The following is an 18,157-nucleotide window of genomic DNA, read 5'->3' on the forward strand; positions in this document are numbered from 1 at the left end:
TTTTTGTCTGTATGTCTGTCTGTCAGTTTGTTCCGGCTAATCTCTGAAATGACTGGAGCGATTTTGACGGGACTTTTTTTGGCACATAGCTGATGTAGTAAGGCATAACTTAGGCTACTTCTTAACCGACTTCCGATGTAGACTGATTTTCAAAATTATTTTGTTGTTGTATGAGATGTAGCCCGAATTTAGTAACATGATCACAAAAGTGATGATCTGATGATGCAATCCATAGGAAATCGACAGGACTCCTTAAAATTTATATGGAAACGTATAATGATTTTACGTTTAATTTACATATAAATATTTTATACTACCAAAAAATAAGAATTTGCGCTGAAGTACACCCTGGTTCTCTTGAATCCTTATAGATAAATGTTCGGCAATTTTGGCGTTGTGTCAGCAACTAAAAACATATTATTATGTCAATGTGTCAATAATACTAATCATCATCACTATAGTAATTATAATTACGCCATGAATCATCACATTATTATCAAAAATCTTGCCTTTGATTACATTATTGTTCCACCGTTTGTTGACTGATTTTTAGGTTTCCGTAGCCAAATGGCAAAAAACGGAACCCTTATAGATTCTTCATGTCTATCTGTCTGTCTGTCCGTCCGTATGTCACAGCCACTTTTCTCCGAAACTATAAGAGCTATACTATTGAAACTTGGTAAGTAGATGTAATGTGTGAACCGCATTAAGATTTTGATACAAAAATGCAAAAAATATTAAAAATTTTAGGGGTCCCCATTGGTACAACTGAAAAAAAACTTTTTTTTTCATCTAATCTATGCGTGTCTATGGATAGGTCTTAAAAAATCATAATATTGAGGTTTTTAATAACATTTTTTTCTAACCAGAAAAATTGGTTTGAACTTGATCTAGCAGGTAGTTTTTTTATACGTCAACTAGCTATTGCCCGCGACTTCGTCCGCGTCAGTAAAATGTGATAACAAAGATACTAAAAAAGAGAAAAATTGTCCCCTTTTTAATGTTCCTTACCTAAATAGCAAAAATGGGAACTCATTACAAAGACCTTGAAGCCTGTCTGTCTGTCCGTCTCCAGGCTGTATCCTAAGAACTGCGCTAGCTAGATAGTTGGAACAAATAACGTTTTTCTATCGCCGCTATAGAAATAAATACTAAAAACAAAATAAAGAAAGTATTTGGAGGAGGCTCCCATACAACAATTGCCTTAATTTGGCCTTTTGCCGTCAATGTAACCACAAAATACTCAATTGTATTTAAAGGGGTATGAAGATTTTTGTATGGAGCCTTGCCGACCCTACTGTCCGCTAAATGTGTTTTTTCGCGTTCACGAATATTTTTTTCGAAAATGGATAGCTAACATCAATACAAACAAAAAATAACCTTGGAGAAAACCGCGTAAGGTGTCACATTTTGAAGATTTGAGCTGCCAAAGTTGCAATATCTTAAATTGGTAAAACTTTAGCAGCTCATATCTTCGAAATGTGACCCTTTACGAGGTTTTGTCTAAGATTATTTTTTGTTTATACTGATGTTAGCTATCCATTTTTGAAAAAAATATTCGTGAACGCGAAAAAACACATTTAGCGAAAGTAGGTCGGCCAAAATCTTCATACCCCTTTTATTAATCACTATTCACTACATGTTATAAAACAAAGTCCTTAGTTCTGTCTGTCTGTAAGTCTGATCGTGGTAAACTCAAAAACCACTGCACGGATTTTCATGCGCTTTTCAATCGAAATAATGATTTACGGGAGGTTTAGGCCTATTTAATTTGTTTATTTTCGCGTTTATGTGTGTCCCAAAATATCCAGAAGTTTCCTCTAAGTATATCTCATTAGCATATCACCACAATTGTAAGCATTGTACCAAATTCAGGTTATTGCACCTCTATAGTGTATTTAAAACACTATACAGCTACAAAACAGTTTTCAAAATCAGTCAATAAACGGTGGAACAATAATATAAGTAATAGATGTCCCGCGCGGCTTCGCCCGCGTAAATTAGGAATTTTACAGAAACCGTACATTTTCCCATAAAAAAATATTTCCCCCGTTTTTCCCACATTTTCCTGAGTTTCTTCGGTCGTATTAGTCTTAGCGTTATAATATAATATAGCCTATAGTCTTACTCGATAAATGATCTATCTAACACTGAGATAAGTTTTTAAATCGGACCTGTAGTTCCTGAGATCCACGGTATACCAGGTATACCTCGGTGCAAAATCTTACTTGTTGGTAGCATACGCTTAGAATACTTCTCACGAAACCGAAGTCACTACATGTTCCCCTATAAGTTTTGAGGAGTTCCCTCGATTACTTATGGATCCTTCATTAGATCACCACTTTTGTGAATAATATACCAAGAGAAAAATTTTGAAAATCGGTTAACAAACGGCGGAGTAATCGTTGAATATAAGAAAACGAACATAACACCTCCCCCATTTTGAAAGTCGGTTAAAATTGTAGCCTATGTGTTATTCTGATGTATAAGCTATATTATTGTAAAGTTTAAGTAACAAACATCCATACATCCACACATCCACACATCTATACATCCATACATCCAAACAAACTTTCGCCTTTATAATCCATACTAATCCATACTAATATTATAATTAATGCGAAAGTATCTCTGTCTGTCTGTCTCGCTTTCACGCCAAAACTACTGAACCGATTGCAATGAAATTTTGTACACAGTTATTCTAGAGTCTGAGAAAGGACATAGGCTACATTTTGATGTGGGAAAATATCTTATTTCCATGAAAATATCGATGAAAATTAATTCGCATTGCGCGTGGCCAGCGCTCATCCCGGGGGTCCTGGGTTCGAGTCCCGCAAGCGGAACAAAAAGTTTTCAATGTTCCTGGGTCTTGGATGTGTATTAAAATAAAATTTCAAAAATCTTAAATATATTTTATGTATAATATTATAAAAAATCCAGAAATATATCGATGCAATGAACATTTTAGTTCTAATACGATTCAACAGATGGCGTTTTTTTTACTTCATTGTAACATAGAACTAATCATACTTATTAGTTATTATGTTTTTGTTTATAGTTTTTAATACGTTAGAATAATATGTTTAATAATATTATCACTTGGTATAATAATAATCAATCTATCTTATCTTATAGAACTCCTACTGCATTTCTAATATAATACATTAGAAATGCATGCATTATGAATGAATGAATGAATGAATGAATGAATGAATGAATGAATGAATGAATATACTTTATTGCGCACATCACAGTTACAAACACACACATAAAATAAAGAACATATAAAATGAAGAATTGACAACAGAAGGCGATCTAAAATAAAGGAGTTCGAGTGTACCGTGTTGGCCTGTATTCCATCCAGAAAATATATCAATGCAATCAACATTTTAATTCTACTATATGAAAATGATGTATATATTTATAGTTAAACTGCATGTCCGTTTTCACAAAATAGGTACTTATATTAACCCTAAAAAGTTACACCACAAAACCTATTCCCAGCTATAGGGTCGATAGTGTCCGATGAAGATAAATCGAGGAGTCCGCCGCGACCGACAGCTAACAGGCCAATGTGTCCGACGCGTCGGGTCAAACGACAATCAAATCAAGCCGGCGAGGTGGTGTAATTGAATTACAGTTTTATTTGTCCGACGTATCGATGAGTTATCACCAGTAAAAAACTAAGACAACTCGTACTCGATGTTAGGAATCAAATATGTATGGGATTTGACATAACAATTTATGTCAAGTCCCATACACTTTTTCTCTAACTTTGCTAGTAATATTGAATTAGACAGCACAGTTAGAAACTCAGCCGCGCGCGTATTCTGCTGTTATAGCGCTTGGGAATACACGCGATCTGAATACATGCAGAAAACGCGCACGTCAGAACGCGCCCTTACGAGGTACGAAAAAAATATGAAGATTTTTTTTGCGAAACGTGTCAACTGTCAAATAGTTACTTATAAATAAGTACGTACATATCCTATTATATAAAGAAACATTAATATTATTAATAGATAACCATTATGTAGAATACAATTTGGAGCACCCGAATCTTCAATGTTATACAAATTGAGTAAATCTTAATTATTTGCTGATATGAAGAAATTTACGATCGCAATTATAATAAAGCAATTATAATAAAAAATAAATCGCAAATAAAGTACAATAAATAACATTGCTATAATAAGGGTGGGTTGGACCAACTTACTTTAACTATAATTACTTTAACTTTAACCATACCAAAATGGCAAATGAACTGTCAAATCCCTAGTTTAGTTAGTCCACAATGGACGATAATATTATATTTGACGATAACCTTAACCTTAACTATAACTACGCCTCTGGTGCAAGTTGCAACCCACGCTAATTAAGTTTATTATAGCAATGTTATTTTCATTTACTAAAATAATATATTGAGGAGATACCAACAATAATATTTAGGTCATTCAATTAAGTACTTATAGACTAGCATGTTTCTCTATATCAAAATATACCCAATTAAATGCACCTAAACAAGTTTTCACCAGAAAGAAAAAAGTCTCAGTTAAATTGAGTCTAAATTAAATACGAGATTATGAATTTCTGCAGAAAGCTAATATTATTACATTTAAGACCTTTATCTTATGTACATTCATGCAAATAAATTTTGAATTGAATTTGAAAAAGAAAAAGAAACTGCTACGAAACGTTATCAAATATCGATTTTCGAATAAATAAGGTGTAACAAAATTAAGTGATAATACTTTAGGGTGTGTAATGTGTATCATGTATGTGTCCCTTATAATTATAATATAGAACTCACTTTAAAAGTAGTAGTGAAAGAGCATTTTTTTGTGATATTTTGTATGGATGAGTGTGTGCAAATGTACGATATAATATTCAATACAAATGTAAAATATAAGTTACACCACCAGCGCTGCAACTTTCGCAGCGAACTAATGGAACCATACATGTTGCACTCCATATAGGAGCTGTCAAAATTGTAACAGCTTTTGCGCTTCCCCCAGATATAAAATTAAAAACTCACGTTTAATCAGCACCGTTGATGTGAGAATCATTCAGGTCATTGATAACCTGCAACAAAAAACATCATTAAACACACAGCAATCGGCGCAAAACTGGCACATGTGATTTCCCCTTCGCTATATTCTGATTTTTGATGTCGGTCAGTTAAACTCAACTCTGTTAAGTACTAAGATTGTGAAAATCAAGTAAAAAACAGAAGAACAATTACATCCTAAAGAAGGATGAAAGAACCATCTTTGAGGTAGCGTAACGTAGCCTGGCACTGAACTTCACAAACTGGAGATTCAACCATGATTCTTTAATAGTTGTAGATGTCGGTAGATTAAGGGTCAAGTGTCAACTCTTACTGCCAGCTAGAAACGTAAAATTTCGAAAAAACATTCAGGTTAAATTTTACGTTTCAAATTTTCGGCAAATATGAGTATGACACACCTAAAACGATCACAAAACGATCGATCGAAATTAGGCTGCCGTAAAACACAGGAGTAACGTTATGAACTTCAGTAATCAGTTGCGTAACTTCGGCATTATACTGTGGCAGACCGGGCCTAGACAAGCGGCAAGCGATTATCATAAACGCCAACACCACAAAATGTATGGGATTTGACATTAGTATTCGCTAGCGAAGCGATGACTTATGTCAAATCGCATACATTTTGTTAGCGTTTACGATAATCGCTTGCCACTTGTCTACTAGGGCAGGATAAGCGATTAACGATTTTTGAGCAAACATAGTTGCAAGTGACATGTAGTAGCTAATAATGTCAGATAAAGTTATCACTACAACTGCAATACTGTCGTTGCATTGCACCATATAATTAGCATTCGCATGTTAATGATAAATTAACTATAAATAACCAAAGATATAAGTATAAGGTTTACTGAAGTTAATTACAAAATCAAAATATTTACATATTTCTAAATAGGTTAACAAAGTTAACACTTTTACGTCTACATGAGGCCTAGCTCTACCACTACAGAAACTTTTATGCATGCTCGATCAAACAGCTAGTTAATAATTAATATGCATAATAAATAATAATGTACCCCTGAAGTCTGAACAGCTTTATTATGTCCAAAAAGGGACTGTAAAATATATCGGTCTCGGTAACATGTTGTACTTAGAAAGTTAGAAACGTAAAAATTTCAACTGCATTTTGATACGGTACCCAGTGTCACTCTAGTAATTAACACGAATCTTACAACAACTTAAGAGGGCGACTAACCCAAAAAATCAAACATCGTCCTTCTCTCTTCACACTCACGCCCGTGTTTCATATGCCAGGTGAAAAAGGACGACGCGGATTTCTCGTCAAATTAGTTTTTTCTTAATAACTCGATAAATATACAACATTGATGAACTCAATGATAGAATTTTATATAATATGTTAAAATATTAACTTAGTTCAATGCACGGTTATGGCAATAAATGAAAAATTCGTGAAAATTAGATGCATTTTTGTAAGAAAATTTTAAGATATCGTGTTTTTGCTCAGATCGAATTCTCGGAAATATAATGCAGTATCTAATTTTGGACAATCAAACAATTCGGGGCTTATTTTCAAGTATAAAAATAATTATAAAATCGACACTTTAGGGTTAGTCGCCCCCTTAAGCTAATATTTGTCATAGTACGGGAGCCCTAAAATGGAGCCCTAGAACAATTTTTTTTATTACTATCAAGCTAATTTTTTGTGAGTACATAGCTTAATTTTGATACGACGAACAACATTTTTATTTGCGAAAAAATCTTGAAATTGGTACTTGGGCATTTTCAAAAAAATGTGTACCCCCTGATTTTGCCTTGTCCCTCGACTTTGTTAATTTATTTTGTTGAGATAAATAACTTTTAACAGAATATATTAATTTAAGTGAAAAAAGTATATGTTTAAATACATATATAAATTGTCGTCTTGTTGTTACTTTACTAAATAAAAAACTTACGAAGGTTTGAAAGTATTGAAAACCAAATATACCTGTCCCCTTTCCAACTAAGATGAGATAATGATTGATTTTTAAAAATATCCAGTATTGGAAGTGATTTCTATATATAATTTAAAATCTCAAAAGTCAAATGTATCAGTTGAAAGTATCAATTATATATTTTTATATGTAATTTCTTTTAAGAATTAATTTGAATTTAAAACGAAAATTTTAGTCTTCCGGAAGATTCCGCTTTGTGACCGCTCGTTTTTGCAAAAATTCTTCTAATACTAGAAATTATTCGGCACGATCTGGCAAAACAACGTATGTTCTTCGTCGACAGGTACGTCTTTTTGTTTTTACTGGCAAACTAACTAGTGAAAAGCGCGGAAATATTGTTGAAGTGCAGGTGTTTCAATTTCTTTGTTCAGGTATGTGACCAAGATTTACTGTTATTAATCACTTTTCTTTGATTATTGTTATTGTTTACAGAGTGCCAAACTTGTATAGTATTTGATACCAAAAATGTATTAGTGCTAAATAAGATGGTTAATTTTTAAACAATGTAAAACAACAAGAAGGTAGCATTATGTGACCTCCGTTGGGCGACTTTTTCTACGGCCATTTTTGATATTATCAGGAAAATGCCTTAAATTCCGCGTTCTTTTTTGTTTTTTTTTTTTTATAATAAAAGATATTTTCTATTACATTATAGAAAAAATTATAGATAAAAAGAAAAAATTGTCACAAAAATTAAAATGAAATTTTATACCCCGTACACGTTTTTCTGAAATTGTCCACTTATCTAACAGAAATAGAAAGGATTTCATACTTTGATTCGATGGTCCTAAAATATGGATTGTTCTATTTGTAGGACAATGTTACTCTTAAATTATATAAACAAAAAATCAGCTTGTTAGGGTTCCGTTTTAGGGTTCAGTAATCAACCAAAATTTGTTGATTACATAATCCCCTATAACTCCCGTACTTTAATAGTACGAGGCTACAGAGCTCGTCAAGCAATTATACAAATGCTCTCAGAAAATATAACTTCTTTAACGCAGTCGGGTAAAAACAGAGGCGACACATGAGGAACAAGATCAGAACATGATCGCACGATTTCATCCGCACGAATATAATACGACCACGATAAGATGGTCATGCAGGAGGATGCTAATTCAACGGCATAATATCTCCTAGCCCGGGGATCTGATACGATTGCACCGATATGGTTCCCTCGTGATTTATTTTGGGCCGATCCCATATAAGAACTCGCGGCAACAATGGAATCGATTTACGACAATCGATTTAGTATCGATAAAACTCGCTTTCGGGTTGGAGGCGAGCACGACGGGTAATTATAGACGTTATAACATCACTAATTCACTTAATGACCGCGGCGCACTTGAGAATTCTCGACTCGGTGTTATTTTCGCGCGTAGAGTAAGGTTTTGTAGAGTAAGGGTTGATTCAGACCGCGACGTGACGCGCAGATGCATTTCTAAATTTGTACTGAATTGACAAATTGACATGTAGCCTCGTGCAATTGAAATCTGTCAAATCCATACAAATATACGTAGAGCCATGCTATACGTGGGAGAGCCATGCTTCGGCACGAATGGGCCGGCTCGACCGGATAAATACCACGTTCTCACAGAAAACCGGCGTGAAACAGCGCTTGCGCTGTGTTTCGCCCAGTGAGTGAGTTTACCGGAGGCCCAATCCCCTAACCCCTACCCTATTCCCTTCCCTACCCTCAACTATTCCCTTCCCTTCCCTACCCTCCCCCTATTCCCTCTTAAAAGGCCGGCAACGCACTTGCAGCTCTTCTGATGTTGCGAGTGGCCATGGGCGACGGAAGTTGCTTTCCATCAGGTGACCCGTTTGCTCGTTTGCCTTATTTCATAAAAAAAAAAAAATTAGAAATGCGTCGCGGTGCGGTCTGAATCAACCCTTGATTCAGACCGCGACGCGTAGATGCATTTCTAAATTTATAATATGGATTTGACAGATTCGCAAGACGTCTCACGCAATCAAAATCTGTCAAATCCATACAAATTTATGCCGCGCCGCGCCTCTCCTCGCTTCGTCGCGTTGCGGTCTGAATTGATCCTAATTCCTAAGGTTTATTTATTTCTACATCCTACATCAGTGTTTTCCAACCTTATTTTAATTGTAGCCTACATTTGACATATTTTTATAGTGCTCCAAGCAAACACCTGATCTGTGAATATTATGAACACATAAAAAAAATATCGAATCAGTGGACAATCCGTCTAAAGTTAAGAGCGAATTAGTAGAAAACTGTCACACACGTTCATTTTTTTTCGTACGAAACGAATTCCGCACGTACGATGCGAGTGCAAGCCGGCGCGTTCTAGCGTGAAAAAAAACGAATGTTTGCGCTTGTCTCACGGAGTTCCAAATCGGAAATCCACATAAGGAAAACAAACACGGATAACGTGTGTATGGGGCTAGTCTTATACGTTGTTACCTTCATTTGAAATGCGCTTTCGGTGCAGACACAACTACATAATTGGGACAGCAGAAGATACAATGTTAAGATTTAATATTGCAAAAACGTAATGCTCCTTATTAAAGTCGCATCTACATAAAGTGGATTACACACTTAATACGTTATTAATAGGCGCCGGTTCTGCAGATACAACTTTCATCGGGTTTCCACTATATTTGTGCTAATGTTAGATCTAAGATAACTCCATGTAGCGGATATGTGTTAGGTCCTATAGTTACAAACTGTACGTCCAAGACTAGTATCAGAAGATTGTCTTGTCTAAGATCAGTACCCCAGTTCTACTAACAATAATATTGAAATGCAATGGGCATTGTCCAAAAAAAATCACATGTACTTTTTATATTTTTTTTTCGTTAAAATAGGGTATTTTTAAGAATATAAATTAAATAATTTTGAAATTCATTGGCTAGTTTTTTCTCAATACATTTTTAAAGTTTCGCTCTGACGTCATCATCGGCGGCCAATTGACCTCTGCAGTATGTTTTAAAGGAGAATGCCCATTTCAGGCCCATAGTGGACAGCTATCTTAAGATGATTTACTTTGTCCAGAAATGTACCATAAAGAGACATGATTTTTGATAACATTTAAATAAGCGCCACTATAATCAGTAATATTTCAATAAAAAAGGGAATTTTATTAGTATCTAAGCATCTAAGCACATAAATAAAACATAGTTGAGGTGAAATGTTGCCCGAAGATAAAATATTTTTACTATGATCAATCGATCCGGTTATCGATTTATAAACGAATAAAATGAACTCAGGTTAAATACAAATAATGGGCCGCTGTTGGTAATTCTATGTGGAATTAACCAAAAGCAAATATTTATCTTAAAACCAATATGTCCGTTTGTTACTTTATACAATAAAGATAAAAAAGTCATATCGATTGTTTTTTTACGTAACCGATTTATCGATTTCATTTTTTTGTGACAAGCGGCAACACTGATGACTGAAATGTGAATGACATTTTTCAAACGAATGAAACTTTTGAATGTTCGCTTGTTGCTTACTGCTCAATGTGGATGCGTTTTGTTTTGTTTTCGATTTCTTTCACCGCGACCTGGCTTTCTTTCCTGAACTTGTTCCGGCTTTTCACGTACGACTTTGGCATTATTTTACTGGTTTTGTTCTCTCCTTCTACGATAACTTGGCTCTGGATTAAAGGATTACGCTATTTGATTTTGCACACCAAAATGTCTGAAGAACATTGTGTAAATTGTGGTAATAATGTTACCGAGAACCGTATTTTAGAGCCCGAAGAAATAAGCGTAATACAGCAGTGGGTTGCACCGCAGCAGGTAAGAATATAATAAAATGATTCTATTATTTCTTACATCATGGTTTAATTGTTGAATATTTATTATTAAAATTGTTTTTAGGTGTCAGGAGATAATGTTGTTTGCCACAATTGCTGGGTAGCAATAACTGAAAGTCTTGCACTACAACAAGGGCTAGATGACTCTGTGCGTCTGAATCGCTGTATAAATTGTGATCGATCGATAAGAAGAATCAGAAATCACGAATTACAAACTAATTCGGATAGAGAAAGCCTCATTAGAAATGTAATAATAGAATGGATTTCTCCACGAGAGGTAATATTTAATTTGGTTTAATATATAAAATACTATAAAAGTATAACATTATATATTGTTTGTTTACTGGTTTTACAATAATTAATTGTTATTATTTTCTGCTTTTAAGATTTTGTCATCAAGCCGCATCTGTCATCCATGCTGGCAGAGAGCAGACAGGGCCTCGGCAGCATCAACATCTGCTACTACAAGTAATTCAGAAATAATTCTACCAAATTACACGCGAGCTTCCAATACACAAAGATGCTGTATTTTCCCTGACTGCCTAGAAACGGAAAGAATACACATTCCTCTGTCAATTCGGGTGAGGCTGTTGTGCGATTTATCGTTTTATGTTCCACAAAACTGTCGCATCTGTAACTTTCATTTGAGAAGCCGTTTATGGGATAATTTAATTGTTGAAGATGGAAACCATAGTTTTACTGCAGCATTTATTGAAGATTTGGTATCATTGTTAAAAAATCAGATTGGTCATAATATTGATTTTCAAAATATTGAAGACAGTGATGATCACTTAGTTTATTATTGGCTCGGAATGTCCAAACATCAATTTAGACAAATATTGGATGAGGTTCCTCGACTAAATAATGCACACAGAGGTGCCACTGCACTTGCTGCATACTTAACAAAACTGAGGACTGGTGATTCAGACCAAAGACTCTCTACGCTGTTTAAGATTCCTAGAAGTACTTTAGAGAGATTAATGTCAATTGCTAGAGAATTTCTGACTCAAGATTTTGTACCACAAAATCTGGGTATAGAGCATATGACCCGACAAAACATTGCTGAAAGGAATTTAATAATTCCTAATGGATTATTTGGAAGCACAAACCAAATTAAACCTATAGTAATCATGGATGGAACCTATGTATTTATTCAAAAAAGTTCAAATTATAAATACCAAAAACAGACATACTCAATGCATAAGCTAAGTAATCTAGTGAAACCATTTCTTATAACATGCACGGATGGATATATTTTAGATGTCTTAGGGCCCTATCCAGCAACTATGTCAGATGCTGATATACTTAAAAATGAATTTATTTCTGAAAATACACCATTGAGGAGATATTTTCAACCCGGTGATGTATTCATATTAGATCGAGGATTTAGAGATTCTTTACCACTACTGAGAGAATGTGGGTATTCAATTCAAGTTCCATCCTCAAGAGAAGAAGGTGAATCACAACTATCTACCCTTGAAGCTAATCATTCTAGAAAAGTGACTATTTGTCGCTGGGTTGTTGAGGTCATCAATGGTGTATTTAAACAGGCATTTAAATTGTTCCGGCAAGAGTTTTTTAATCGAGCATCATCTCACATGATGCAAGACTTTGCAATTGGTGCAGCATTAATAAATAGGTTCCATCCTAGAATATTAGACAGACCTGATGCAAGTCAAATATTATCAGTAATAAATGAAAAAATGTTAATTCATAACACCTTAGCGGATCATGTAAATGAACTTAATTTAAATCGCTGGAGGGCTCGATTTGTGAATATTAATGTTGGCTCTGATAATTTGACTAACTTTCCACGCTTAACAATGGATGATTTAATATTAATAGCTTGTGGTACTTACCAAATAAAACAAGCGAGATCTTACTATGGGGAACATATCAGAGCCAATGGTATGTATACTATTGAGATATATAGAGAACAAAACAGAAGACTACCAAGCCTATTAATTAATGAAAACTGCTGGCTATTACGTGCAAAAATACAAAGCAGACATGTAAATCGAAAGGTATATTTTATATATATTAAAATAAATAACAATTTTGTTGGCAGAGATGCAATTGAATTATATTATTGCAATTGCATAGTAGGGAAACGTACGGTAGGCTGCTGTTCACATGTTATGACTGTTCTTTGGTATATAGGTTGGGCTAGATTTCAGTCAAATATATGCCCTCCAGCACTATTTTTAGATGATTTGTTGATAGAATATGACATTGAAGAAAATATAGATACTTAATATCATACAAATGTGTTTTATTTTATTTTGTCTTATTATATTTAGCTTTCTTTCAGCTAGCAAATTATGCAGGTATATTATAAGATAATAAATACATACTTAGTACAAATGCCAATCTATAATGGTAAAAGATAATGTTTGAAAAAAATTCTTCCAACTGAAACGGGCATCAAAACTTTTTTGTCAAACTTAATAATATATATTTGAATTACATCTATTGTTATATTCAATAATTTATTATTATAAATTATTGAGAAACTCGGAAAAGGACTTGAATTATATCTTTCTTTCATGCGCATTTTCATAATATATAAAATAGCCAAAAAGTTAAAAAAATATGTATTTCTACAAAAATGGCGCCATTTTAACTTTTTTTCTCAGATATATAATACTATTAAGTTTTTAGAACACTCAATATTTAGACGATTTTTTGATGTCCACATTGGGCCTGAGACACTATGGAGAGTGGGCTTTCTCCTTTCCTTTCAATCTTGTTTATAATGGTTGGTTTGTCAAATGCAACTTGCATTGCACTCATTATGTGAAAGCTGATACGAGAAGCTTACCAAAAGTTCGAAACGTAATGTTGGTCGAATTTATTGCTAATTTAACGTCATTGAAGGTCAAACTAAGGTTAAACATATTTGTTCAAAAGTATAAGTAACTAATGGGTATTGGTAGGGTGGGGGGCAGGGGGGGGCAGCTGCCTGGCCTGGATCATGTTGACGTCCCTACTAAGTATATTATCTAGTACTTTTATCTATAAAAATTAAGAAAACGAATTTTTGCCATTTGTCTGCAATACTGAATACAATATTTTTACAACTAAAAATTAATTAATTTTTTATTCTTTATAAACACCTAACTTCTGAAAAATCTGATTTCCCACCCTCTGGCCTATAACCTGGGCAATTGCCCCCCCTGGCCCAGAACCTGGGTACGCCCATGCCCGGCCGATATCCCCAATTTGCCGGGATGCGTAAGGTATTTTTCCATGTTAAAAAAAAGGTAGCCGGTAGGTACACATTTCTGACAAGTATTGTAGAACATGACTGTTTTTGACGGAGTTACTTTTTCTTAGTTTTTAACCCTAGTGTACTACTCTACGCCTCAAAGGCGGCTACAGATAAATTCGCTTTTCGAACAACACTTACATAGGGTATTTAAAAATTATTGTAAAACATCATATTCTACATTCTACAAGATGTGCTTGTGTTTGTCTGCCACATTGCAAAAGTCTCATGACGGACAAAAACTGTGGACCTTCAATAGGCGGGCATTCAAATACAAGGTGTAACAAAACATAGTACAACAATACTTTAGAGTGCGTAATGTAACTGTGTAGGTGTCCCTTATATAGAGTTCACTGTGAAAGTAGCAACGATGAAAGAACAAAAATATTTTTTTTTGATATATTACGTAAGGGGCTTTCAGTCATAACTTCAACTCGAAGGTTTTTATGAAGTTAAAACTTGTACTTAACAAACTACCATAATATCTTCACCTTGCGCTTTGACTGGAAATTAAAGTTTGTTATTCATTGTTATGCGTCTACGCATTGTATGCTAATGATAGTTAAGTAATGAACAATTTTGTAAACCAATCATTGGTGTTTGTTGCCGAGTAACTAGCAACATCCATACTTCAATAATAATATCATTATTCATTACTAATTAAACGTGAAATATCTAATGTGTATGTTGCCTCTTCACCCTCAAATCGTTGATTCGAGAGATTGATATCATCCAAAGATAATATACTTAATTTATTTGTATGTACTTTGTGTCTCAGCAAAGGAAACTTTTTGTTGCAGCAAAATACATTTTGCTGCAACAAAAAGTTTCCTTTGCTGTGGTAACAGTACACAGTTACCACGAGATAAATTAAATTTAGAACAGACACGGTTCTCAAAGACTCTGAGGCCTGGAAAAGAACATAGGATAGTTAATAATCACGATTAAAAAAAAACACGATTCTACGCGATTAGTATATTTTGACAAAACGAAGTTTCGAGCAACAACATACTGCAGCATCTAATTACTTCATAAAGTGCTGATGATAGAGATTATAGTTAATATTATATCTTAATATCTTTTTATTCCGCTTTCAAAGAGACTAATCCAAACAAATTTTAACCATTTATAAGAGTTTGATTATTATCGTGAGAAAGGGAGAAAGTAGTCACAAGCAAAGAAGTTACTAGTAAGTTGAGACTTGAGACAGCAAAGGAAAGAGCAAAGGAAATTGAAGATAAATAGAAACATCAATTAAAGGTAATCACTAGTTGTTATACAATTTAGTAACATACAAATAACTGGATGACCCCTGCAACTCCGTTGCACCGAAATTAGTTTATATCGCGGGGACCGTACATTTTTCCGGGATAATAAATATCCTATGGCCTGGGAAACAAAAAAATTGTAGAAAATAAGGAATTTCGCGAAAACTTTGGATAACATAGTAATAATCACATAGAAAGTATAAAATACAAAAAATATGACGTCACACTATGGCGGACAGTGTTTTCGGCTTCATTTAAAAGCCAAAAGGCAAATTTTTCAATCAACATTTTTATGGGTTTCTACTGTTTAAAATATTAGTTTTTTTGGTGAAAAATTAAGAAGCGATTAGCATGAAGAAAAAAAGTAGGTCAAGTAGCCTATTTCACGTCACTGTCAACATCTACCCCTTTATTAATTATAATATTAATACGCAAACGAAAATCTTAGTAACCCTTTTTACGAAAAATGGGGAAACGTAGGTGCATGAAATTTTGCACAGTTATAGTTTATATGGTGAAGGAGTGCATCGAGCTAATATTATTTTGAAATTATGCTTTTATCATACATTCTTTTAACAAATAAAACACACATAAGAAATGACAGATTTTTGAGTGACAACTGACAAGCCTATACATACGAATTATACTCTTTTATTTATGGTTGAAGTCTATTGACAACAAGTTGACTGAAGTTGACAAATTGGAAATGGATTATAGTTTTATTATTGAATCTAAGATACTATTCTAGACAATTATGAGATCAGCTAAGTCCCAGAGACAAGAGTTGAAAAAAAAATGATGGTCAATATTTTTTACAAAATATAGGTAGATTGAAAGATGTCGTCGAAACTAAGGTCGAATTTCGACCATTGGGCGATCTCTAGTAAAAATACTTACACAACCAACTAAACAAGGCTGCTTCTCTTTGACATGCTATGATAAGAAACGTTTCATGACAGACGAAGGCATCCCAAGTAGTTAAGCTTCGTAAAGATTTTTCTTAGTAAAGCGGCTGTTAATATAGGTAGGCCTATATTAACAGCCGCTTTACTAAGAAAAATCGCGTTGGGTTGGGACTTGGGGCAGCGATTGGGCCAAAGTATTAGATTACGGAATGTCACTGCCAACTTATGGCCAAAAAGGCCTCTACACGTTGGCCTATGCGCTGGCCCAATGTGTACAGCGGGCAGTACAGGGCTAGATGTTGCCTATGAAGAAAGAAGAAATTTAGGAGTAACCGTTCATTTTGTAGCGATCAAAAGCAGCCGGTGTCGCTCCAAGTGTGGCACTAGTTGCAATATATCACAGAATACCAATGTCACAGAATATAACGTATTAGTAGTACCAATGTGCAATCTAAGACTCGCGTGATAATGGTCAAGCTGGTGACAAGTTTTCTATATTCTGGTCGCACGCGATCACATTATTTATGGAAATAAACCTTGCTGTTCAGATCATAGGATATATTATAGAATGCTAAGCATATCTTAAGTTATTCGCAACTAAGCTCATCTGTTCTGGTTCAAAAAACAAAGGATGACTACAACTTTATTACAAAATACAATGTAGCTTTATCATCTTTTAACAATCTTAGGAAAAAAATATAATTCTTTTATTAACAACGAAATTTCGGTTTTGGTCTCGGGACACTTCCGGAAAAAATCTAGTTTAGACTTTGGTTTTAGTTTCGACCACAATAGTAGCCGAAACATTCGGACTTGCCATTACTAGTTTCTGAATTTTCGTGCTGTGGCATAAATTTAAGAACACAAACCGCCTAAAAACGAAAAGAACCTAATTCGCATAAATAAATAATAGTCATAGAATAATAATAAATGATAGTAAATAATAATCGTAAGGACTGAAATAATAAACAAGATCGAAACAAACTAAATAGAATTATGCTGAGAGGCGAAACATGCATGTCTAACACGGCAGTTTGCATAAAGATCTGTTGAGAGTTACTCTATGAGAGTAACCCTTATGTTGTCGGCATTTAGGTCGAGTCAGGGGTAGAACAACTCCGGACGGATAATCGCGTAATGCGACGTAACGGACACAACACGTCAGATGTAGCGTCCGTAAAATATTCGCCTCCAGATTGAATCTAGAAATGTATGGTGTGGATTTCATTTAGGCACTAAAGTTCAAGTGGTTTTGATTTCATTTACAGAACTTTAAATACAAATTTTAAAATTTATACATATCCCGTGCCTCCATTATTGATTGGAATATGATCGAACTCAATCAGAGAATTTTTTGAAGATTTTGACATAATCCCTATACAATGTCTGTCGATTTTTTTTTTATGAAATAAGAAGGCAAACGAGTAAACGGGTCACCTGATGGAAAGCAACTTCCGTCGCCTATGGACACTCGCATGTGCGTTGCCGGCCTTTTAAGAGGATACAACAGGGGCTAGAGAAATGAAAAAAAAGTACGTGTAATATCTATAGCTGTCTCCCTTACCTCAAGCCTATACCGCAGAACGCGATAGAGACAACTGCAGAAAATCCAGAAAATCAACGATTCGTTGTCCCCTGATTCCTTCTCCAAAACTTAACCGATTTAAGTACTTTTTTCATTAAAGATTAAAAAAAGGCTTGAGCTGTGTTCCTATGTTTTGCTTTTTTTGTATAATCTAGCCAAATCTGTTTTCTGGACGTTTGAACACAGTGGAAAATCTGGCCATTTTTTTGGGTTTTTGAACGTTCATATCTTATTTAATAATTAAATTATGAAAAAAAAGAAAACATAGGGACATTGTATTAGTGGCCGTAGATATTCAGGAAAAAAATTATAACTCTACT

General features: G+C 34.3%; 2 protein-coding genes across 3 annotated transcripts in view; one reads left to right on the plus strand and one right to left on the minus strand.

Moving 5' to 3' along the window:
• Positions 1–18,157, minus strand: part of LOC121739396 (protein N-terminal asparagine amidohydrolase) — a 101,065-nt gene that overhangs the window by 23,986 nt on the left and 58,922 nt on the right. For both annotated transcript variants that reach the window (XM_042131853.1, XM_042131852.1), the window contains one exon: positions 5,036–5,082. The gene's annotated coding sequence lies outside the window, so the exon portion shown is untranslated. The remainder of the gene's footprint in view (positions 1–5,035; positions 5,083–18,157) is intronic.
• LOC121739487 lies at positions 9,977–13,066 on the plus strand. The gene is made up of 3 exons (XM_042131973.1): positions 9,977–10,794; positions 10,876–11,088; positions 11,198–13,066. Exons 1-3 carry the CDS (start codon positions 10,513–10,515, stop codon positions 13,064–13,066), a joined length of 2,364 nt encoding a protein of 787 aa, XP_041987907.1. The 5' UTR covers positions 9,977–10,512.

Source organism: Aricia agestis, chromosome Z (assembly GCF_905147365.1).
Source record: "Aricia agestis chromosome Z, ilAriAges1.1, whole genome shotgun sequence".
NCBI lineage: Eukaryota > Metazoa > Arthropoda > Insecta > Lepidoptera > Lycaenidae > Aricia > Aricia agestis.

Bases quoted from the DNA above. Each gene is read 5' to 3' on its own strand.
- LOC121739487 (XM_042131973.1), top strand. From the start codon at position 10,513: ATGTGGATGCGTTTTGTTTTGTTTTCGATTTCTTTCACCGCGACCTGG. The intron at 10,795-10,875 runs GTAAGAATATAA...AATTGTTTTTAG, and splicing joins AGTGGGTTGCACCGCAGCAG to GTGTCAGGAGATAATGTTGT. The intron at 11,089-11,197 runs GTAATATTTAAT...TCTGCTTTTAAG, and splicing joins AATGGATTTCTCCACGAGAG to ATTTTGTCATCAAGCCGCAT.